The sequence below is a fragment of the Camellia sinensis genome, chromosome 5 (assembly GCF_055761805.1).
Source record: "Camellia sinensis isolate YWXY chromosome 5, ASM5576180v1, whole genome shotgun sequence".
Lineage (NCBI taxonomy): Eukaryota > Viridiplantae > Streptophyta > Magnoliopsida > Ericales > Theaceae > Camellia > Camellia sinensis.
The window spans coordinates 146,821,504-146,846,475 of record NC_138965.1 but is presented as its reverse complement, the minus strand read 5'-3'; the positions used below and the strand labels follow the sequence as shown (position 1 = coordinate 146,846,475).

Here is a 24,972-nt window from a genome sequence, read left to right as displayed (position 1 = left end):
TCTTTCTGTCCGTTACTGGCCATCTATTCTTCTAATTTCCCACAGACGGCGCCAAATTGTGTGGGTGATTTTCTGACCACACTGCCCGCTTAGTAACCAGCTGGAGAGCACCGGCAGAATAGATGGCACCTGACTGACCTGCAAACAGAAAGAAAAGGCTTCGGCGGTGGTTCTTCCACCTGGGGGCACTTCGACGATCAAGTCAGTATATCTCTCAAAGATAATCAAGTGCTAAACTCACTATTCAAAGCATAAATTTGCGTACCTTAGACCCACGGGGGTGCCTCACTTTTATAGTTTACTTAATCCTAATTCCACTAGAAGCCTTGACTTCTATGGACTCCAATTCAGTACTTACTTTGGACTCTTCAAGAGATAAAGATAAACTCCCTAAGAGCTTTATCCTCATCTTGACTAAGTCTCCTCTTTATTCTAGGACTCTTGTTCCTTATCCGTTTATCTCGGATCCCGATATCTTCGGAGATAACCTCGGCATAATGACCAGGACACGTGGCACCTCGTCTGACACATCGGCGTCACCTTGTCACATGTTGGTACTCAGAAATATATCCCCACAATATATATATATATATATAAACTAGAAAAAGCGCAGATAAATTTGACAAAAGACAATGGAATACATCACATGAATTCCAACATAAACGTTAGCACGATAAGTTCTCCAATACAAGTTCTTCTTGAGAAATTTCTCTGGGTTTCTTCATAACTATTGCAGTCTCACTGGACTTTACATTTCCAGCACTTATTGCGTTGAAGTAAAGTAAACATGGGCATGGTTTGACCCTTGCTAAGAAGTTTTTTCCTTGGTGCATGTTGGTATTGGCAATAACAGTTAGCGTTGTTGGGGGTGGGTGGCAATATCTATCAGTATGTTTGGCTTGAGTTTTTTGAATTAAATTTTTTGATAATTGATCTTTTTGTTTTTAGTATTTTTTTTATTTTTACTGAATATTTTTAAAATTTTAAGTATTTTTTTTTTAATTTTTCTAGATGCATCTTACTTAGATATGTCTAAAAGTAAAATATTTGTGAAAAAATATTTTAAAAAATTAATAAATACATTTTTTTACAAAAATTATATTTTTTAAGTGTATTTATGTTAAGTGTGTTTAAAAATTAAAAACATTGCTTAAAATATTTAAAAAATTCAGTAAAAATTAGAAAGTAGAATTTTTTAAAAAATGTTTTTAAAAAATTGAAACCAAGCAAATCTGAATAACCCTCTCCTTTTCAATTGAGTGTTTTCTTCTGTTAGGTTAGGTGTCAATTGGGTGAAAAGTTACAGAATAGTAATGGAAGGCTTTTCAATTCTTATTTTTTTGGGGCTGTCTGGTTCAATGAAGTGAAGATAATCGAGCATCAAGTAGACAACTGACGAGGGAATTTAGAGATGACAAAATAATATTGTGAATCTTTTTTATTATTAAAAATGAGATAGGGACCTTAAATTAATTTTTTCTAAAAAAGATACAAAAATTAAGTATATTTTCATATTTTGTGTATTTATTAATTTTTTAAATAAACTTTGATAAATATTTTATTTTTTAAGTATTTTTAGGTGAGGTGCATTTAAAAAGTAAAAAAAATATTTAAAATATTAAAACAATTCACTAAAAATCCTAATAAAAAAATACAAAAAACAAAAAAATTAATTTTTAAAAAATTTGAGGTCAAAAACTGAAACCAAACAAGGTGGGCTGTGTCCAATCATGATCCAAACAAAACCTTAAGATTTTAATTCACAAAATATGTAATTCTTTTTTTAAACAATTCATAAGTTATATAGATGAAAAAAATGATATTAATATATTTTATACTAAAATGCATACTTAATCTCTCTTTATTTATTCATTTATTTATTTTTATCTCTTTACACTATTTGAACCAGTTTCAATTTCTTTAATCTTACTAAGGTAGGTCAAAATAATTATTCTAAAATTGTGAAAGGCAACATGTAATATTTTTTTCAAACTTTTTAAAAATAAAATCTTTGAAAATCTATGTTATTTATTTATTTTTAAAGTTTGTTTAGCCTAGAAAAATTATAAAAAAAAGGTAAGAAAAAAATTAATGATTTAAAAAAAAAAATATTTAGAGATTTTTTTTTTCTAATTTTACTTATTTATTTATTTATTACTTTTTAAGTTAGTTTTGTATAGTCTAATATAATGATAAAGTGTAAATTCATTTGAACAATTTTAAATAAAAAAAAATCAATAAGTCGAAAAAAAAAAAACTAATGAAAAAGAAATTGCCAAATCACACATTTAACCGGGAGTGAAAATATTTTTCTCACTTTTGTTCCTATTGTAACAGTTGCCTGTGAGGTAAATTGATAAATGCAATACAAATAAAAAATTTAATTTTTAATCTTTGTTTGGAGTGTGCTATGTAAATACATTTTTTATCATTTTATTTTTTTTGAGTCATATCACCTCTTTACTTTTCTATATATTTTTTCGTATAAAGTTAAAAATTACACTTATTTAAATCTCAAATTGATAAAAGTTAATTGGAAAATTTATCTTCATTTTATAGGATTAGAGGATCAGTGCTCATCATTAGGGATTCAAATGAGTTGAATTAAATTTTAATAATTTAGTTTATATAAATTCAAATGAAAATTTACTAATTAAAACAATTAAATAAAGATTTAGATATAAATGTAAATAGAAATTAATAAAAATATATTAATAAGTTGGCCAAAATATATCAATCCCACTAAATAATGGAATTTGCAAAATATAATTTTAGTAATTGCAACTAGTTTCATGCTAAAAATACGCGTTTGGTAATATTTTTGTTTCTCAAAAAATGACAACAATTTTCAAAATTTCAAAAATAATACCGCAAAAACAAAAGAAAGAGAACTCGTACTAATGAAGAAAACGAAATTCAATTTTAAGATCAAGACTAGGAAAGAGAGAAGTATCATCGAGCAAAATGGTTTTTTTGAATGTTTTGAAGACTCTTTGGTTCTACTTATATGAACCACTTATAATTTCTTTTTAATTATATATATATATTAGGAGTTGAATAATGTTTTAGAGTACTAAATTGAGAGCTCTAGAGCATCACTAATAATGTGGCACAGTGACCCCCACCAAAGTGATGTGATGTTTTGGCTTGAGTTTGTTTGTTTGTTTGTTTTTTTTTTTTTAAGCTCATTAGAGCTATTAATGGTCCAAAAATTAGTGGGATGAATCACCACTCGGAGTTTATGTCAAATTGATTGACGCAACTTATGCCTACAATTTTATTAAATAAAAATATCTTAAATAAACAGAAAAAAATTAATTATCTTGAATCCCAGACCTTAGGCCTTGTAAAAGGGATTCCTTTGTCTCGACTCTCAACCTTCAGAAGCAATACATATCTTGCTTATTCTAAAAATGATTCTATATATAATAGTACCATAAAAACCAAACAGAACCTTTCTCAAACCGAAAATAATTAACTATTATTTTCTTAGGTCAGCATAGACCTTCAACTGGACAGTTATTGCCTAAATCTAAAATCACAAAAAATAACTTAAAGCATAATTTGCAACTAAGCCTTCAAGAACATATTTTCCATTCCATATCAAAAGAATAGTTCACATTTTGATTCACTGGAACTGTTAACAGGTCAAAAAACTGATTCAATTATAAAATACCACAAAATAATTGCCCTGAGGTAGCTTTTCAAACAGTTATAAAACAATTAAAAAAAAAAAATTTTAATGTACAGACAACTATATAATAAACAATGAAAATTGGAGGAAGAGAAAAATTTCCTCAACTAAAACCTCGTATGGACAAACAGAACTTGAATGGATCGACAGAGAGCTTTTTTTCGTGTGATTCAACTAGCTTAGGTTAATTTTATCCAGCGCCAATTCCGTACTGATGAGTCTAAGCAATACCTGAACTAGCTCTCTTACTCTACCTTCCCTGTCCATGGAAAGGCACAAGATATTAAAAAAAAATACTAAATCCTACATGAAAAAAGTTATCAGAAATTAGAATACCATCTTATCTCCCTAATTTTTAAAACCATACATTTAGACTCCTCAAGTATTAAAATTGTTTGACTTTCACCCTCTCTAGAAAGGGTTCTTTGCATGTTTTTTTGATAGTTGAGGGGGTCTAAATATGCGGTTTTGAAGTTCAGGGGGTAAAGTGATATTTAGTGATAGTTGAGGAGAGTAAAGTGTAAGTAACCCAAAAAGATATGCTTCGTCACAGTGTGCTATTCATCAGAAGCATGATATAAGTCAGCAGTTGGAAACAATATCTAGCAAGTTAAAAAGAAGTCTCTAAACTCTACATGCAATTTCATTTTTTTCCAATCCTATTCTTTATTATCATGCCATTAATTAAGTTGATGGCCTCATCTTCATTACAACTTCGCCAAACCTGATAGAAATCTGTGTCAAGTTTTTTATCACAAACTTTTGGTCAAATTTTACGTTACTTCATTCAAAATAATAAAAAAATAATTTATTTAAGCGAGTGACAAACTTCATATCTGTACAACGTGGTGTTATTCTAAAGGCATAGTGTACTATTGTGAAGCTCCTCTTTCAGGAACCCTTACAATATTTATTTCAATCATTTCTGTGCCTCCAGTTGTCTAACAAGTTTTTTTAAACTTAAAAGATTTCTCTTACCTGGATATAACAAGCTCACAAAAAGACGGAAACAGAACAAACAGATGTGGACGCTTGTTGTGATTCTCCTTTGTAAGGCCTCCTTTCAAATATGGATGTAATGGAAGAACGGATGCTGTATCTGAATGTATTACCAGACGAGCCAGCTCTTGAAGGACAAATATTATTTCTTCAAGTCTTGCTGTTGGCAATTGACGGCCACCTGCATATAGACAGTTTGATCATCAACACTACATTACCTTGGGAGGAGAGAAATGTTCAAAAATCACTTATTAGACTAGAGAAGTAACACACCCAAGTCATTCTCGTCAATCAGAAATTTTCTCAAGATGTCTTCACACCTTGTCAGGAGTATCATGATCGAAATTTTGTTAACTTCAGATCCAGCCAAGTTGTGGCAACTGACTTCATTGTTGCAACTGTGAACAAAGTATTACTGCGTCAAGGGTTAACAATAGCTTTGTACATGAATTTTACAGAGATTTTGAAACAAACAAAAGATTGCTACCAACAAGAAGACGTTTCTGATTCAGTTACAAGAAATGATGTATGGAGATGGTGACATGATTTAGTAAGCAAATTGTCATGCTCCAAGTAGCCTACACAACTACTCAATTGGAGTGGGGTCTACCAACATGACTCAAAAGCTTAAGCCCAAGTGGCTAGTAGTAGTCTACTTGGTTCACTACATACCATACAAATATTTTATATTCTATCTTCTATGTGGATTATCACAATCTCCCCCACTCAAATACACAACACCCTTGTTGCATCTTATGATACTTCACTTACACCTCCCCGAGCAAAGTGAGATTCCAAGACTCCAAAGAGACTCGCAAGCTGGCCATGCTGCCCCCCCTTCTCTCCCGCAAGGGCACACGTGTCCTCGCGTGTGGGGCCCACACTTCTGCTTGGATTCAAATCTCGTACCATTTGTAATGCCCCAAGTAGCCTATTGGCCCAACAACTTGATTGGAGTGGATCTACTAACATGACTCAAAAGCTTAAGCCCAAGGTGCTAGTAGTAGTCTACTTTTCATTATATACCATACTAACATTTCATATTCTAACGTTGTGGGATATCACAAAAATAATTACATGTTAACGAGACTAACTAATAACAATGTACACATCCAGTATACTAAATCAATGGGATAAGGTCTCATCAATCAACTGTTTTGAAGGGGGTCTGAGAGGGGGTAGATTGGGAACAAATCTAACATTTTGTAAAATTTGCACAAGGAGCAAAGTGGTTGTCCTCATGTTTGAAGCTACAACCTCAAGGTTAGTAGGTCAAGTTTTAACCACTGATCAACAAGTGGCCCCTCTTCAGAATTTGATCAATAATCCTCACAAAAAAATCATTATGATCAATAACCAAAGCAATATAAGGAATAACTCCTCACAAGCACATAATCTATAAGCTCTCAGGAATGGATGCCATCACCGTATGCAATCTATACCTGCTTAGTGAAAATAGCTTCTGCAAGCAAGTCAAAGAGAATCTGCTACAGTGGGAAGGCATGAGCTCCACAGTTTCAACAGGCAGAGAGCATGTTCGCGATGCACAACGGTCCATGGTCAAAACTAGTCGTCGCAAAATCTGTCAAAATCAATGTTCAAGAACAATAATGAAACTTGCAAACCATTTCTCTGAAAAACAAGGTGCTTCTAGATATCTGAGAACTCAATTTTCGTATCTTCCTACCCAAGTAAGTGATTCACAAAGAAGAAAACAAACAATGGCATCTTCTTTATTTTAAGGATAGACAAATAGTTTGGTATAAATAATTGAAATATCAGGAACTGAGCCGTATTCAGAGGCAGTAAATGAGTAAAACTGGTGTTAGATTATGCTTTCTCTACACAAAAGTTTGATCTGTTATTCATTTTTTCTTTTCCCAGTGAGTGTTTTAATTATTATATTTTTATTATCATATAAGTCCCTTCTCTACTGCTACCATTATTATAATTCTCATATGCTGTCATTATTATTTGGACACGAGTATTTCATCACGATTGTCATTTTATGTAGACATTAAAATTAAGAATAATTATCATGCTCAGTCATAACAACAATAACAAAACTAAAAATATTAAAACAATAATTATAATTATAACAATGAAAAAACAAGATTTCTACATAAAGCCAATCAAATCGGGGTTCCTCAACTAAAGACAAGGCATCAAATTAAGCTATTTCTACGTGTTAAGTAAGCAAGAAGATTACATCAGATGGCGCATCAATTTCCGACTTCAGAATCTTGTCACCCAAAATGTCTAAAATATTCATCTCAAGAGACTCATCAGACTTGAGCACTGTAGCTGACATAGAATTTGAAGGGAGGGCTCGTCCGCAGTAGCCCACTAGGAATCTTTCATAAACATCTGCAACTTCTTTCCAGATACGTATTCTTGCAGGTCTACTAACAGTTGTGTCTGGCCCACAATTTGTTGTTAATTTGCTGACATCATCAACAAGAATACGGTTGAAGCCTTCAACAGCTAATCTCCAAAGCCCACCTTCAGGGTTGTCTCTTCTTGTAGTCATACATCTATATATCAAAAAATAAGATACATCTCAATAGGCAAACAAGAGCAGCTATCTCTTATGAATATCATGTGTAGAAAGAAGGTAATGATGAGGGGCTATGTTACATGGACTCAGTATGAATGTTGGGTGCTGTGCAGGTATGTGTCTAAGAGTAGGATTCATCTAATTCTCATGTCTAATGACACCAGGACACAGTTATATTTCATATTTCTTGAACAATTATTTTATATTTTAGGGTATAATGATGTTTACAATATAACATAATATTATGCATAGAATGAGAGTGTTATGAATGGATGTAAACACTGTTACACTACTACTTAAGCTTACTGCATATGTCAAGACATGTTGGACAGATATCCTATATCCCTACTCAAATGTCAAGTGTTCGACAAGGGTATTTCACAAATTTTGAAGTGTCCATGTAACATGGATAAGAGACATGAAAACTTGACTTTCCTTGAAGTGATTCTACTGTAATCCACATGTGCATAAATGATGCCGCAAAAGTGAATGTGTGCTTGTGTTTCATACATGAAAAATCAGTATGAAATCTATCAATCGTGTAACTAATGAATCAAACTGAAAAAAGGCAGGGAGGTTAGCCATAAAGACGAGAGACTACGATTCCCCCAAAAGAAGCCATCATAAGATTACTGACTAGTAACTAGACCATAATCAGTGGCACAAGGCCAATTGAGAAGATTTAAATAAAATAAGGCTTTGATGCCCATCAAAAGAACTTATGTTTGTGCTGGATTCTGTCTAGATCCCAATTAAACTTCTTCAATATAAGTATGTGGAACATGCATAGAAACATAAGGAAAGATTGGAGAAACTAAGCCAGAATCCTGAAGATTAAATAACAAAAATTAAGAAATAAAAGCCTGTCACATGTGAGATCTCTACAATAACCTTGAAAGCTGATTTTAGGATACATAATTGAATAAAGACCTAGCTTTTATTTACAAGAAAGAAAGAGTTCTTCGAAATGTTAGTTTCTCACTCTTTGATAAGCTATCACGGAGGGACGGCAGTGTCAAGAAGAGTTCAGTGATATTGTTATAGCACTTCTATATTTTAGTGAATTTAACTATGAGACTGCCAGGATACTAACAAAAGAGTGAACAACATTGACAAACAGGCTGCATCCCAGCACTCAGCACATTTTCAGCATTTGCAAAATTAGTATCAGGGAATTAAGCAAATTTACCTTCCAAGACCTTGAACAATTTCAGGAAAAATATTATACTTTTCTATTGCAGGAGCCTGTAAGAAAAGATCCACAAGAACAGGAACAAGCTTCTCAGCAAGCAGATAGCTTGAGATGCCAGCTGTCGTAGAAGTGTTTGGGGATATGAGATCCGTCCCATCAGGAACCTCAGGCTTTATCATCTTATTATTGTCTGTGAAATGTAACTTAATTTCAAATTGTCGTTCATCTCAAACAGAAAAAAAAAAAAAAAAAAAAAAATCCATGTCGGGTGCCAATTCTGTACCGTGAATATGATGTGCAGTGCTGGTTTGCTCTGGCTTGTCCTCTACACTCTGTACCGAAGAATCAGAAAATGGAAGGTAATGCAAAAGTTCCCCTAGAAAGAAAGACCACATTGACGAAAGATGCTCTGCCGGATGTAACAGCGGTAAGATTTCCAGAACAGTACGCTGCACAGGTGGAACATGTCCCTGGAGAAAAGCAGCTGGAATTTCATTATCAAGAATACATCTGCAGTGGAAACTCAGACCAACTCAATAATTCAAGTTATGTTCTCTCTAAAAAAAAAAAAAGAAGATAAAGCACAAAAAATGTTTTATGTTTTGTTATATTGTTTTATAACATTGTATACTACGGCCAGGAAAAAGAAATACAGTAGCAGTCAAGGTTTCAATGATTTTGGGGTTGAAGGAAATCTACCATTATGGAATGAAAAAATTGACTTACAAATTCTGCTTCAAAGTGGTAATTTGTAAACTTGGCTTGTTTGACTGCCATATGTACGATTGCTAGTAACCGTGTGTACATGGCATTGTCAAACATCGCTTGTGCTTGCTCATACAATTCTCCTGTCCAAAAATTGAAGTTGCAAATAAATACAATTATGCTTCTTGCTCAAAATACAGTGCCCTTACTGGAAGAAAGAAACAACAGAATCAGTAAGTATCCATGTCTCCATGATCAAATCATTTTTGACAAAAAGAAATCACAGTGTCTGCCTCAAACACTTCACAGATAAGATGGATATCTTGATTTTTCAAGTAATTGTAATATGTGCTCAACTATACGAGTAAAGAAAAACAATAAATAAACTAATTATAATCCATGTTGCCATAATGTATTACCAAGACCCTGTAAAATCTCTTGTTTCACCTTGCTGGCTGCATTATCACCATAGTTTTCTGAATTCTGAAGAACAAGCTCATAAACATCAAGAACTGATTTCAGGTAATCCAATGGCAAGTTTCCCTGATTCAGATTATAACTTTAGTTAGAACATAGAAGAAAAGCAGATGCAGAAAACCACTGCTAATTACAAGTCAAATCAGATCATGCTTATTGTAGGCAAAGGTATGAGGTGGCTAGTTGTGGACCTCTGGGAAGATCGTTGACACTTCAATAGCCAAGAGTTTCGGGAGATGGAGGAGAAGAGTACCAAGACAGGTGGCTGACTTCACTTGGAGGCTAGCTCACCTCTGGACAGGTGGCTGACTTCACTTGGGCTGATAGAGCGGAGGAATTTGGTCTACGTCTCGTAGTTTTATAACGTTGTATACTATGGCCAGGAAAAAGAAATACAGCAGCAGGTGTCAGGTGCTTGGGTCAATGCCACTCTCTCTAAGGCTAGTCAAGGAGGGATTGTTCTTCAAGGGGGACAAGCCAAGCAACTTTGACGAGCCCTTGTTCTTAGTCTCCAAGCCACAATCCTCCAACGCTCTCAAGTGGTGGATACCCAGGCTCTGGTGCCTTGCTCCCAGCCTAGGATGGCAAAGTTAATATGTAGAAGTCTTACCTAGAGGGTAAAGGACATAGGGGAGACATGGCCAAACTAGTAGGAGCCAGAACATGCTGCTGCCGAGCATTGCTACCTCGGCTTGGCTGAGTGGTACTCTTGGCCACTGTTTGCCATACCCTATGGGAATGAGGTATGAGCTATGAAGCACGGACACAGACACGCGACACGACACGGACACGCAAAAATGCAAATTTTTGAAAAATAGGGGACACGACACGCTGGGGACATGTTCAATATATATAACTAAATTTATTATTATATGTCATAAAATTATTAAAAAAAAAGAATCATAGAAAGGTAATAAAAAATACCACCCGTAATAGCCATTGTTTCATAATTAAAAATTAATTCTTATAATAAAATTGATAAACATATATTATTAAAATTAACAAAATTAATCAACAAAATATATATATACACTAAAATAAGAGAGGCAGAGTGAGAGAAAAGAAAATATAAAATGAAATCAGAAAAAGAAAAAAAATAAAAGAGAGAGGGACAGATAAATTACACTAAAAACTGACCCTATAAAAGAAAAAAAAAATCAGATAAAAGAAAAGAAATGAAGAGGTCAAAGCAGATCAAAAAAGAGAGAAAGCAAGAGAGCGACTGCGAGAGAGAGAGAGAGAGAGCGCGACTGAAAGCGATTGAGAGAGACGAGAGAGAAGATCGGAGAAGACGAAGAAGATCGAAGAAGAAGAAGAAGAAGTTGTACCTTAGATAGCAGACCACCGACGACCGACCACCAACAAACAACCACCGACGAGCGATGAGCGACGAACGACCACCCATATGCGACCAGGTGTTCTCTCTGTTCTCTTTCTCTTCTACTCTCTCTGTCGATCAACGAGCATTAGATTACATGTTCTGTTTTTGCTTTTTAAAAATTGACCCCACAGAAGTTTCATAAATTATGAGTTTCACCCTGAACGTGTCCCGAACGTATCCAAACGTGTCCGTTACGTGTCCGGTTGCAAAAAAATAAAAAAAAAATTCGGACACCTTCTGCGACGTGTCGGACACGTGCCAACCGCGTGTCCGACGCATGTCCGTATCCGACACTGATACGCAGCCTTCAGAGAGGTGTCCGTGCTTCATAGGGTATGAGTGGTCGTGGTTTGGTAGGAGCCCGACTATTTGAGCATGTAGCATGTCATGCCATGACACTGTTGAGCAAGCATGGTTGGGCAGGTGAGACTTGGCTCAAGCAAAGGGTGCTATAGGTCATGCCTCAGGGCTCTTGAAATTTTGACTCAATCAATTGGTGCATTAACCTGCAACTATGGACCAAATTCGTTAGCAGGTCAAGCTACCATACTTTCATGGTTTCTATGCCCCCACTTAAGCTAGGCACACAACCACAATTAATTAATATGGGGGATACCATGGCACCCTGAGGATCTGGCACACGGAGGCTGATAAACTTGAAGTGGATATCATGTGGCACCCATGAGGCTCACCATGTAGCAAGAGTGATGCAAATACCCACAATTATCATAACAGGCATTTCAGGGAAACAATAGTCATACAACATATTTCACTTCAAAGATGAAGTAGAAGTAGTTGTAATATGGAAATTTTACCTTAGGAGAATGAGAAATGACCGTGGACTGCAAGCAATTTATTGCTGCAAGAGCAACCTCTTTACTACCATGTAAAATGCTATTCTTAACGAAAAGAAGCAACGATTCCCATCCTGTACATATTACATCTAAAATATTAGCCAATGGATTTCGTGATGACGACATTAATACACTATAATAAAAAGTCAAGTTGACTTACCCGACCAAAAATTGCTCAAACTTCTAAGGAAAGGAAAGAAAGATCGTAGAAGTCGTCCTATTCCGCCCAGTACTAATACCAGTGTTTCATCCCACTGTTTCTGAGCAGTGTTGCGGCTGCAAATCCATCAAAGAGATGACATAGCTTGTACAACTGGATTCAAAAAAAAGGAAAAAGAAAAAAAACAAAAACAGGAAAATAGAAAAGTTTGTTTTGGGATCAAGACGAAATAATTAAATTGTATATACCTATGATGTATGAGCATGTGTACTGCTTTTCCTCCTCGTGTTCCAAGCTCTTTCCCTTGCCATTCAGCTTTTGATGATGTTGCGGCCTACACTCAAAAGATTCAGAACATCTAACAAATGCAACAAGAAAGCTTAATGCATTTTGTTTTTAATCTTCTGAGTTTACCATGTGCGAAGCACGATCTAATGTGGGGAAGACATAATTCCAGAGACAATCCTCCCACATACTCTTGGAAAGTTTCTGCCCATGACTTCCAAGTGTTTGAAAAAGTGTCCTGACAGCAGAATTTCTGACCTGAAAAATATTGGTCCCTCCACAGTCAAAAAGGTTTTAATGACAACAGACAAAATTAGTAACAAATTCTATACATCTCCCTGATGGATAGGTAGAACACATGCAAATCAGCAAGGAAATCAGAAAATGGTACAAGACGATAAATAATGACGGAAGTAGAATATATATGAAAGAAGAAGTTGTTTTGCACGAACAATGGTAATATCAGATAATATTACCAGAAAATAGAATATATATACACACAAATATGCAACTTTTCCCCTCACCAATAGAGTGTCACGTCCCGAGTGTTCATCCAAAACTTACAAGCACTTAAATCACAGCACCAGAAGTATCTCCTCCAGAATTTTGCCCATTATAAGTATAACTTCCATTTATCACATCTAATTTGTTTTTACAGATAACTACGATCTCTAAAAAGCTTTCCATTCCTTTATGCACAGCAAAATAACAGGTTGGGCATAGACCAATAAGTCCAAAACATAGCATAACTACAAAAAACAAGAGAGACCTGCTACTGAATGTCAGTGCCTGATTTTTATTTTTTGGAAAGTAAGAGGATCTTATATAAAAAATTGGATACCATACAAGGAGCAGACCCCAGGCTAAATGAACAAGGGCAGAGACCAACTAGGCAGTTGGCGGCTATCTGAGAGAACGCTAGACAAGATATACAAACAAATAAAGAGGATACAGTGTAGAATCTGGCAATTACAAGAAAACAGAAAATAAAAACATTCTACAATGGAGACAAAGGAAGGACAAAACAAGAAGCTGGGAGTGCCACACATCCAAAGACCCAAGCAATAGCAGACACACACACACACACTCACACTTCAAATACCGAGACTTAGAGCTAAATAGGTACAATTAATACAACCACAGAAATGATTTCTTTAGATTTCTCAGGAATGTGCTAGGATGGACAAATGAAGTGTTGTGAATTTAAAAGATGGAGTCCATAGTGTCGTAAATATCATGACATTAGATAGGAAATGTCATGGCATCAAATTTGCAACATAGAATCAATCATTACCACTTAATTTTGAACATTGTTTCATTAAACAAATAATAATGAATTACCACTTAATTTTGAGCATTGTTTCATTGAAAAAATAATAACGAATTTTTCATGCAGCTATGAAATTCTGGCAACAACAAAATGTAGGCATGGTCTAGTGATACAAATTATCATACCTCTGGCCTCTCATCAGCTCCTAGCTTTTGAAGCAATGAGAAAACAGAAAATAGCAACTTGTCACGATCAACTATATTCATCAAGAATGATTGGTCACTAACTCTATTTATAGTATTTGTAGCCTGTTCTTCCCTATTTACATTGTCCATTTTCTTTGGAGTGAAATGCATATCCACAAGTCCTGTAATGTCGCAACACAGAGGAAAAATGAACTTATTTGTATAAATTCGAAGTAAAGGAAACTAAGTGATTAATTAGTATATTTACAGTGCCATCTGAACCTGTTCCCTCTTCCTCTGTGACCCCGTAGAGAAGCCCTTTTGCAATAAAATCAGTCGTAGTCCACAAAAGGCCTACAGCTGTTAAGCTTATATTCAGTGCAGTCTTCTGAGCACTATATGCTCCAGTAACATCTATACATCTGCAAAAATTAGTTTAATACTGGTATTATTCGAACAAGTATCGAGCATGCACAACATAAAAGATATTTACAAACCAAACTTACATGGAAACATTCCAAATTCAAAAAGCCTTACCCCAAGAAAGGAGTTGTAGTTCCCTAGTTTGCTAAAAGTAGGGGCCATATGAACCAAAAATGCCCTTGGTCTTAGGGATCAGGAAACTCCAACATGGAGTCCATACAGTGTCGTGAATTTAAAAGCAGAATATGGTTATGAAGTTAAAAAATAAAACCAAAGTAGTACTAATGGTAATACTGCAACAAGGGTCTTTTTTAACAGAGTAAAAATAATACGCAGAAGGAGACTAAAGGGGAACAACAATAAAAGCTATGCAATAAAGGATTTTGTTAGTAAAATATGACTATAATTTGGTGGTGGACTGTGTAGCTGAGATATCCAGTGTTCAATTGACCTGAAATTTGGCATGCATGATTAGCATAAAATGAACATGTAAAACCAACGGTTATTTTTTGAAATACAAATTTAAAAATAAAAATAAAAATTATGGAGTGACTAAAAGGTTCAACACCAGGGGTACACAGATTTTAAATTTATTGCATGTGTGCAGTGATATATACAAAGCTGCAGGAAGAATTGTGATATGTTTTAGGATCACCAAATTTATTGCATGGCATTAGCATGTGCATTCCAAATGTAAATGTTATGCTATTAGCCTTTTTTTAGAAAACTCTTGACTGTATTGTTTGGCTAACATTAGCATAAATCAAAGCTCCTTTAACAAGCATTGAAATTTTCAGAGTGATATATATATATACATACAAATATGGAATTGTAACAAGTAAAAAGATACAAAGAAAAAATGCATAGAAGAAATTATTGAAAATGTTAAAACAGTAACTTACACATGAAGGCAGTCTGCAGGAATAGATGAGAGCCCATCATTCATAATGATACGTAGACTCTAGCAGAGAAGAATTTAAATCAGCATGAATCTAAAATACAGACCAAGATAACATTGTATATGCACAACTGATTTTTTAAAAAGAAAATAGTGATCTGAAGAATCTCTGACATACAAAAATGTAACAGACAAAACAAATGAGGTTACAAATGTCATGTACTACAACAGCCATAGCATAGGGCGGAAAAAGCATGAACAGAATGATTTTCAAAAAGATAGACAGACAATATAGTGATCAAGATGTATGTTATTCTATTGTCGGCAATTTAATTTATAATATAACTGTAATGGTTGCGAGAACATTTTTGTAAGGCATAAGATACTGTAGGATAAGCAGAGTACAATGATATTACTGTTCTGCAGCAGGGAGTTCACTATAATCATGGAATCCTAAAAATCTCTATAAGGGTGTGAGGTCCTAAATTAACAGGCTACAAAAATCATGCTACAGGAATTTAAGTTGAGAATACTAGGATCAATCTCAAAATTTCTTTCTCCACTTTGGGATTGATGACAATACTAGGGGCGTTTCCTGTTAGAATAGGAAAGAATATTTGTTATATTTTACTCTTATTTTATTTTATTTCTCCCTTGATTGATGTAATGGGCTGGCCCAATTTATGCCTTATGGTACTCCTGTAATTACTCATTGTTATCACTATAAAAGGGGATGAGATCTAACATATTCCCTATCTCTCTCTCTTCTCTAAACTTTCATGGTATCAGAGCCATGCCCTAACCAACTCTCCTTCTCTGTTACCCATCACTATAGGTGATCTCCACTCTCTTGTAGACCATACGACATCCCCAAACAGCCACCCGACAGCCTTCAAGTAACCCCACAGCCTCGTCTCTCTTGCCTCTAACCCCGACAGTCACTACCAAGGTCTCCCAGTCCCTTTTCTCCCTTCGACAGCCATAGCCCAGGCTTCCCTCTACCTCAGCAGGCCTCTCCAGCCACTACAGAGGGTTCCTAGGGGGCCGACCAGCCTTGCTGCTAGTCTGGTCGAAGTCGCCAGTCCCTCTAGGGTCGCCTAGGGTGGTTCCTGCCCTTCGAAGTATTCTGGTTATGTAATACGAAGTCCCGTCTCTTACGCAGTGGTTTGGTGATGTCAAACACAGTCTTCTAGTAAGGTAAACATAGTGCCCAAGTAGACTAAAAAATAAAAAAAATAAAAAATTACTCTGGTGATGTAAAAACAGTACAAGGAAAAAAAAACTGTAGATTTTTAATTCTTTATACTTTTATCGTTACTGTTGTGCTTATTCCTCCACTCTCATCTTCTGGGTTTGTGCTTGGCATCGTGTTTGAGGAATAATTAGTAGAGTCTTCATGGCGGATTTGACCAGTTAATCTACCACCTCTCCGCCATCTTAGGGCGAGAGTTCTATTATCCCTTCCACTATGACTAATAACCTCAATACTGGCTTTAGAATCACCACCTCTCTATTTAATGATCAGAACTACCTAGTGTGGTCGCAAAGTCTGACTATTTTCTTGAAGAGTAGGGAGAAGATGGAATATGTTGATGGGCGGGTCTAGGCACCCAGTATCACCGACCTCGTTATGACCAGTGAGAGATCACCAATTCTCTGATTATGGGCTGGTTGATCCATTCTATGGTTCCGGAGATTGGAGAGAGCTACTTGTCTATGAACACAGCTCAGGATATTTGGGAGGCCGTAGCAACTACTTACTCCAGGAAGGGGAACTTCTCACAGGCTTTCGAGTTACGTCACTCCATTGAACGGTCGGTACAAGGTGAGCAGACTATCCTCCAGTATTTTACCTTCCTTAGCAGTGGGTGGAAGCGGCTTGATCACCTTCAAGATTACAAACTTGTCTGTCCCACTGATTCTGCTGGTTACCAGAAGTTTGTGGCGTAAGAGCAGGTCTTCAAGTTCTTGAAAGGCCTAAATGTGGAGTATGATCCGGTTCCGAGCAGAGTACTTGGCATGGATGTGCTTCCTTCTCTCTAGGAAGCCTTTGCTTTTGTGCAGAATAAAGAGAGTCGCCGCTCTACGATACTTCCTTCTACCACTACTGATCGTCCTGCTTTGGTTTCTGTACCTTCCCGAGTTGGCGAGTGTGTCTCATGGTTCTCGTCCTTTATCTGAGAAGGATAATCTTTTTTATGACTACTACTATAGACCTCGACACATCCGAGAGACTTGTTGGAAGCTGTATGGGACTCCTTTTGGTCGTCAAGGAGACCGTCCTGATACTTGCGGCGGTAGATTTGGCTCGTCGTGAAGCTGAGGGGCCAATACTTGGGCTCATCTTTTCGACACAGTTGAGCCACCACCTTCATCTCCCGTTGTCTCACTGGCTGCTGATGTTTCGGGGTTATCTGCCTTGGTTTTTGAGATCACTCTTCGCCACTTGCTAGACCTTCGCACCTCCACTTTGGCCATAGGTGCACCCTCTTCTTCTTTCGCCAATTCAGGTAACTTGGCTTCCTCCCCATATGCATTGCTATCTCATACCTCTGTGCCATGGATTATTGATTCTGGTGTTTCTGACCATATATCTGGTTCTTCTAATTTATTCTCAGAGTATAAACCCTCTTTAGGTCAAGAAAAAGTGTATATTGCTGATGGTATTATGTCGTCTGTATCCGGAAAAGGTTTAATTCATGTTACCTCTTCCCTTACTTTATCCTCTGTCCTCTATAATCTTAATTTTAGTGTTAATCTTTTATCTTTGAGTCTTATTACTCAGGATTTGAATTGTAGCGTGACGTTTTTTCCTGATAGTTGTCTTTTCCAGGACCTTATCACGAGGAAGGAGATGGGCAGCAGTAGAGAGGAACATGGTCCTACATTCTCGACCAGACAGACAGGCTGATTCACTCATCTATTCAGCTACCATCCACCAAGGAAGATCTTTGGCTGTGGCACCGTCGTTTAGGATATCCCTCTTTTTTACTACTTAAACATTTATTTCCTTTTGTTTTTGAGAATAATAGTGTGTCTAATTTTCAATATGAGTCTTGTCAACTTGGGAAACAACACCGAGCTTCTTTTGCTCCTTCTATTAATAAAAGTTCAGTTCCATTTACTGTTCTAGGGCCACTTGGGTCTATCTAATGAAAGATAAAAATGTTTCAAACCTTTCATAAAATGATTTGCACTCAGTTTGGGGTGGTTGTCAAAATTTTGCGTTCTAATAATGGGGGGAATATCTTGATTTTGGTCTTGCCAGTTATTTCGTCACTCATGGCATTATTCATCAAACTTTCTGCACTAATACCCCTTAACAAAATAGTGTTGCTGAAAGAAAAAATCGTCATCTCCTTGATGTGGCCCGTTGTCTATACTTTGAAATGCTTATTCCTGGATCCTATTAAGGGAAAGCGGTTCTCACTGCCGCTTATTTGATTAATCGTCTTCCTACCAAAGTTCTTCAAAAGCAAACACCTCTTCAAGTTCTGTTCGGATCCATCTCTTCTGGGTTCTCTCTTTCCTCTAAGACCTTTGGTTGTGTTTATTTTGTCCATAATCATTCACCCATTCTTGATAAATTGGATCCTAGGTCTCTCAAGTGTGTTTTCGTGGGTTATCATCCTTCCACTCGCAAATGGTTTGTCTCCATGTATGTCATCTTTTTCGAGTCTCGGTCTTATTTTCTACCCTCTCCAGTGTCCCAGTCCTCCCTTTAGGGGGAATCTTAGTGTGAAGAGATTCCTGTTCCACTTCTGCCAGTGGTTGAACAGATAAAGGATGATGAGCCAGCAGTTATTGAAACATGCAAAGTGTATGTTAGAGACCAGGACAGACAAAAAGTCATCTGGATGCAAGAGACTACTTTCCTTCCTCTACTGCCAACTGCTTCCTCGGATGAGTGTCCAGAGTCACCCCCCTCTTTTGAGAGTCCAGTTAATTCTGATCCTAGTGTTCCCATTCCTTAGTTTTCAGATCTTGATGTTCCCATTGCAAATAGAAAGGGGTTAGGTCATGTACTCAGCATCTTATTACCAATCATGTCTCTTATTCTAATCTGTCTCCCTCATATAAAGCCTTTCTGTCTAAGATTTCTTCTGTGAGTTTGCCTAACAATTTTCAAGAGGCTTTTATTATTCCTGAATGAAAATATGCCATGATGGAGGAGATGAGAGCTCTCAGCAAGAATGACACTTGAGAGTTAGTGAAGTTACCTAGAGGCAAAAATCCAATTGGGTGTAAGTGGGTGTACACTGTAAAACACAAAGTAGATGGTTCCATAGAACGGTACAGAGTAAGATTGGTTGCTGAGGGTTTTACTTAGATTATGAGGTATATTACTAGGAGACATTTGCACCGGTTGCTAAGATGAACTCTGTGAGAATACTACTCTCTCTTGCCGCAAATCTAGATTGGCCACTTCATCAGTTTGATGTGAAGAATGCTTTCCTTCATGGAGACCTAGAAGAAGAGGTCTATATGGATATTCCCCCTGGTTTTGAGGATACTAGGTTCAAAGGTAAGGTGTGCAGGCTCCAGAAGTCACTTTATGGGCTAAAGCAATCCCCTAGGGCTTGGTTTGAAAGGTTTGCTCAAGCTATGCTGAGATATGGGTTCAAGCAGAGTCAAGATGATCACACCTTATTTGTGAAACACTCCTTATTTGCTAAGACCACAACTCTTATTGTCTATGTTGATATTGTTTTGACAGGAGATGATGTTGAGCAGATTCCTCGGTTGAAGGAATACTTAACCAAGGAGTTTGAAATCAAAGACTTGGGCAATTTGAAGTATTTTTTGGACATTGAGGTAGTTCGGTCCAAGGATGGCATCTTCACATGCCAGAGGAAGTATGTACTTGACTTGCTAAAGGAAACTGGAATGCTTGGAGGTAGACCATGTGATACACCTCTAGAACCAAGCCAGAAACTAAGTGAGGATCAAAGGGGAGATCCAGTGGACGGGGAGATATCAGAGGGTAGTAGGTAAGCTCATATACTTATCTCACTCACGTCCAGACATTGCCATTGCAGTGAGCATGGTTAGCCAGTTTATGCATGCTCCGATAAATTCCCACTTAGAGGTAGTTATGAGAATCTTGAGATACCTGAAGGCTTCTCCTGGAAAGGGTCTCTATTTCTCAAAACATGGACATCTCAATGTGGACGCATTCACTGATGCGGATTGGGCTGGATCAGTAACTGACAGACGATCAACTTTTGGATGTTGCACATTTGTTAGAGGCAACCTAGTCACGTGGCGAAGTAAGAAACAGAATGTGGTTGCTAGATCTAGTGCCGAGGCAGATTTCAGGGCTTTGGCTTAGGGTGTATGTGAGTTGCTATGGATTAGACTATTATTAGGAGACTTGGGGATCCATTAGTCAGATTTCATGAGATTGTACTGTGACAACAAAACCGCAATCAACATAGCTCATAATCCAGTTCAACATGACAGCACTAAGCATGTGGAAATTGATAGGCATTTCATCAAGGAAAAACTTACTAGTGGTACCATATGTATTCCATTTGTGAAGACTGGGGACCAACTAGTAAATGTTCTCACCAAAAGTATAGGAAGAAAACCAGTTCATGGCATTCTTAACAAGTTAGGTATGAGAGATATCTTTGCACCAACTTAAGAGGAAGTGTTAGAATAGAAAAGAATATTTGTTATATTTTACTCTTATTTTATTTTATTTATCCCTTGATTGATGTAATGGGCTGACCCAATTTATGCCTTATGGCACTCCTATAAATACTCATTATTATCAATATAAAAGGGGATGAGGTCTAACCTATTCCCTATCTTTCTCTCTCTTCTCTAAACTTACATTTCCTACTTGGGGAAATTTTTTTTGAAGTGGATTTTTGGACCCCATTGTTAATGAGAGAGTAGCTTGGTTGAAGGAGGCCCTAATTTCTTTAGGACGGAGAATTACCCTTGTTCAGCTAGCTTGTTCTAATGTCTCCAAAACCAAAACCAAACCAAACCAAACCAAACCAAAGCAAGCCTTAAATCCCATCAAATAGGGTCGGCTACATGAATCCTCCTTCTCCATGTGACCCTATCAAAGGCCATTTCATTAGTCAAATTAAGTAGATTCATATCTTTATTTACAACACTAGCCAACGTTAATCTAGGCCTACCCCGTCCCCTAACACTTCCATTTACCGTTACAGCATAGCATCTCTTCACTACTGCCTCTGTTGGTCTCCGTTGAATATGGCCAAACCATCTCAGTCGATTCTCTCTCAACTTATCTTCCATCGGTGTTACTCCTACCCATTCTTGAATACACTCATTTCTAATTCTGTCTTGTCTAGTCTTGCCACACATCCACCTTAGCATCCTCATCTCAGTTACACTCATCTTATCTACATGTTGTTTCTTGGTTGTCCAACACTTCGTCCCATACAACATTGCTGGTCTAATAACCGTTCTATAGAACTTACCTTTTAGTTTAGCGGGTATTCGTTTATTGCACAGTACCCCAGATGCACTTCTCCACTTACACCACCCCGCCTTAATCCTATGGGCCACATCCGCATCAATCTCCCCCACTGTTGTGATAATCGACCCTAAATAACGAAAATGTTCAATCTTAGGCAGTTCTTAGTTCTCAATCTTCACTTCTCCTCTGCTTTCATTATTACTGTTACTAAATTTACACTCCATGTACTGTCTTAATTCTGCTTATCCGGAATGCTTTAGATTCAAGAGCTTTTTTTCAAATCTCCAACTTTGTGTTAACTCCTTCTCTAGTCTCATCCACTAGCACGATATCGTCTGCAAAAAGCATACACCATGGCACATCATCCTGAATATGTCTCGTTAACTCATCCATAATTAAAGCAAAAAGATAAGGACTTAAGGTAGATCCTTGGTATAACCTTATAGTGATAGGAAATTCATTTGTCTCTTCAGCAGGTGATCTAATAGTGGTCACCATGCCTTCATATATGTCCCTAATCACATCAATGTAATCTTTTGTCACCCTTTTTTTCTCTAACACCCACTATATTATATCTTGGGATACTCTACCATATGCTTTCTTAAGGTTGATAAACACCATATGAATGTCTATTTTTTTTTTTTTCTATATTTTTCTACTACTCTCCTCAAAAGATAGATCGCTTCCATTGTTGACCTGCCAGGCATAAATTCAAATTGATTCTCTGACACCGCTGTTATATCTCGCAATCGGCGTCCCAGCACCCTCTCCCACACTTTCATTATATGACACATTAGCTTGATTCCTCTATAGTTGTTGCAATTCTAGAAATCTCCTTTATTCTTATAGATTGACACTATCTTTGTTTAAAATCACTCCTAGGTTTGCTCTCATGCTTAAGAATTTTCAAATAGGTTTCCATGGACTGGATGGACTAAAAGAGGAAAAAAGACACTCTTCAATCAACAGGATAACTATTTGTTTCGGCCCATTTAATGATATGTTTCCACTTAAACGAAAAAAAGAAAGAGAGAAAGAAAAAGAAAGAAATCGAAAGGAAGAATTAATGCCACAATCCAAGCATCCAATAGAGAAGTTCTAGTACATGTAAAGAATATAAGGCTAAAGGGGGAAAAAAGAACAGAGAATAACAAGAAGAAGAAAGAAACCAAGAACAAAAGTAGAGAAATACAATAATGCATACAGGACATGTCTGGTTTCATCTTTGTCATTATCAAATTGTTGACACAGAATTAGAAAAAAAGAAATCGCTGGCATCTTTTAATCGGATAGATACATACACATAAACAGAGCTATCAACGACGAAGATGCGGTCAAGATGTAATCTTAGTTATGTTTCACACCACAATTGGTAGAATTAAATTACAAAGCTCCAAAAAATGAAACATGATGTTTAGGTTTTGCCAATGTTGATGCTAATTGTTAAGTGTTAGTATGGGTAGATATGTCATTTAGTTTAGTTTAGTCTTATATTATAAATACATGTGTAAGAGCCCTAATATTTTATGATAATGAATACACAGTAGCTGTTTCTCTCGTCTCTCATTCTTCTTGTTCTTCATCTTCATCTACACTTGACACGTTATCAGAGCAATATCTTCCTCCTTGAAGATTTCTTTGTTCTTGTTCGTATTCCTTTGTTTTTTCCCTCCCAGATTCTATGAAAATAAAAAAATAAAAAAATTCTACCATGATCAACTAAGGCCGAAAATAAGTCCTATAATTTTATTTTAATTTTCTTCTCATTATTTGAGTGTTTTTCAAAAAATTTCCTTATTTTTTATAAAAATGGGTGATTTTTCTGGAAACTAGTGAGTGTAAGCCTTTCGGTTGATTTTTCCTCTTCCTCGCTATTCCTTGGGAGCCGACTGGAGCATTCCTAGCCCTAGCTGTTGTTTTGCAGTTTTTGTGAGACTTCTCACCTTGTATGATTGATTTGGCTCGTACTGGTGCCTTCCAGATAGTGTTTGCTTGGGTTCTGCTCTGTTTTTTGGCTCTACAGGTAATGTACCGTTCCTTAGTCTGGTTTTTGGACTTGTTTCTGTTTGTTTGCTGCTTCTGTGATTGTTGGGTTGTCTCCGTTGTGTGGTTCTTTTATTTTTCAATGGCTAAGGGTGAGAATAAGGACCCTATGGTCACTATGGAAAGTGGGCAACATCGTGTGATTCTTAATGATAGTCCTTCTCTTCAAATCAGTCCTGTATAACTGGATGGCAGCAAACTGTCGAGAAGGAGCATGTGTATGACTTCCTTGCTGGCCTTACTTTGGAGTATGATCATATTTGCGTTCAAGTGTTGGGTTGCCCTCCTTTTCCCACCTTAAGTGAGGCCTATGCTCTTGTTCAGCAAGAGGAAAGTTGGTGGAGTGCTATGGTCCATTCCCCTATTCAGGATCGGTCTGCTTTGGTTGTTGCTTTTCCCACTCGTGATCCTAAACCTAGTCCATTTCAGTTTGGCAATAAGGGTACCATGGTTGATCGGGATCGTTTGAAGTGTGATTATTGTGGGAAAGACCGACATGATCATGAGCATTGTTGGAAATTGAATAGTTGCCTTACTTAGGGCCAGGGCCGTGGCAGTACGACTCGTCCACAAGCCTATGTGTCTGAGATTGCTCCTAGTACTCCTTGTGAGCCCAGTACTCCTTCCAAGGATGAGTTACACACTCTCCGGCGTTTGATGGCTTGGCTTGATTCTCCATCTACCACAATTCCTTTGACTTCTGCTTTATCCAATTTTGTCCACAAAAGTATTCCTGCTAGTGCTCTTAGTACATTCTCGTTGCCTTCTTAGATTATTGATTCTGGTGCTATTGACCACGTGACAGGTGCCTCTAATCTTTTTTCTACTTATTCTCCTTGTTCTGGGTGGGATAAGTTAGAGTGGCTGATGGCACCTTATCTTCTATCTCCGGCAAGCGTTCGATTCATTGCTTATCTTTACATTCTCCTTCTTTTGGACTTCATGTTCCTAATTTTTCTACCAATTTACTTTCTGTAAGCAGCCTTACCACTTCTCTAAACTGCTCCGTGACATTTTTTCCTATTCATTGTGTTTTTCAGGAACTAGCTACGGAGAAAACAATTAGCAGTGGTAGAGCACATGGCGGACCGTACTTTCTGGATGTTGTTCCTCCTACATTACCGTTGTCCACCACTCAAGCTCTTCAGTGCACTACTGGCTCTTCTCTTCACCTTCTTCATCAGTGGCATTGTCGTTTGGGTCATCTGTCCTTTAGTATTTTAGAAAGGCTTTTTCCTTCTTTAGTTTGAGATTGTTCTAGGAATAATTTTGTTTGTGACGCTTGTGAACTTGCTAAGCATGAACGTACTTGTTATCCTTCAGTTAATAAAAGAAGTATTTTTCCTTTTATACTTGTTTATACTGATGTGTGGGGACCTTTCCCTATGG

The 24,972-nt window shown here is 36.8% G+C and overlaps 1 protein-coding gene across 4 annotated transcripts in view; it reads right to left on the bottom strand.

Annotated features, from left to right (window-relative positions):
• Positions 1-3,577: 3,577 nt before the first annotated feature.
• Positions 3,578-24,972, bottom strand: part of LOC114301197 (ARM repeat superfamily protein) — a 56,238-nt gene continuing 34,843 nt past the window's right edge. For 3 of the 4 annotated variants that reach the window (XM_082869969.1, XM_082869970.1, XM_082869971.1), the window contains exons 29-44: positions 15,085-15,143; positions 14,042-14,181; positions 13,760-13,941; positions 12,434-12,562; positions 12,268-12,353; positions 12,020-12,135; positions 11,821-11,933; positions 9,567-9,690; positions 9,169-9,290; positions 8,726-8,912; positions 8,440-8,632; positions 6,903-7,227; positions 6,136-6,275; positions 4,967-5,091; positions 4,673-4,874; positions 3,578-3,953 (exon numbers count right to left, since the gene is read on the bottom strand). In XM_082869969.1, the coding sequence (XP_082726095.1) occupies positions 3,869-3,953; positions 4,673-4,874; positions 4,967-5,091; positions 6,136-6,275; positions 6,903-7,227; positions 8,440-8,632; positions 8,726-8,912; positions 9,169-9,290; positions 9,567-9,690; positions 11,821-11,933; positions 12,020-12,135; positions 12,268-12,353; positions 12,434-12,562; positions 13,760-13,941; positions 14,042-14,181; positions 15,085-15,143 (2,328 nt within the window). In that variant the 3' untranslated portion in view covers positions 3,578-3,868. Of the gene's footprint in view, positions 3,954-4,672; positions 4,875-4,966; positions 5,109-6,135; positions 6,276-6,902; positions 7,228-8,439; positions 8,633-8,725; positions 8,913-9,168; positions 9,291-9,566; positions 9,691-11,820; positions 11,934-12,019; positions 12,136-12,267; positions 12,354-12,433; positions 12,563-13,759; positions 13,942-14,041; positions 14,182-15,084; positions 15,144-24,972 lie in introns of all 4 variants that reach the window. The other variant, XR_014330274.1, reaches the window with a different exon arrangement.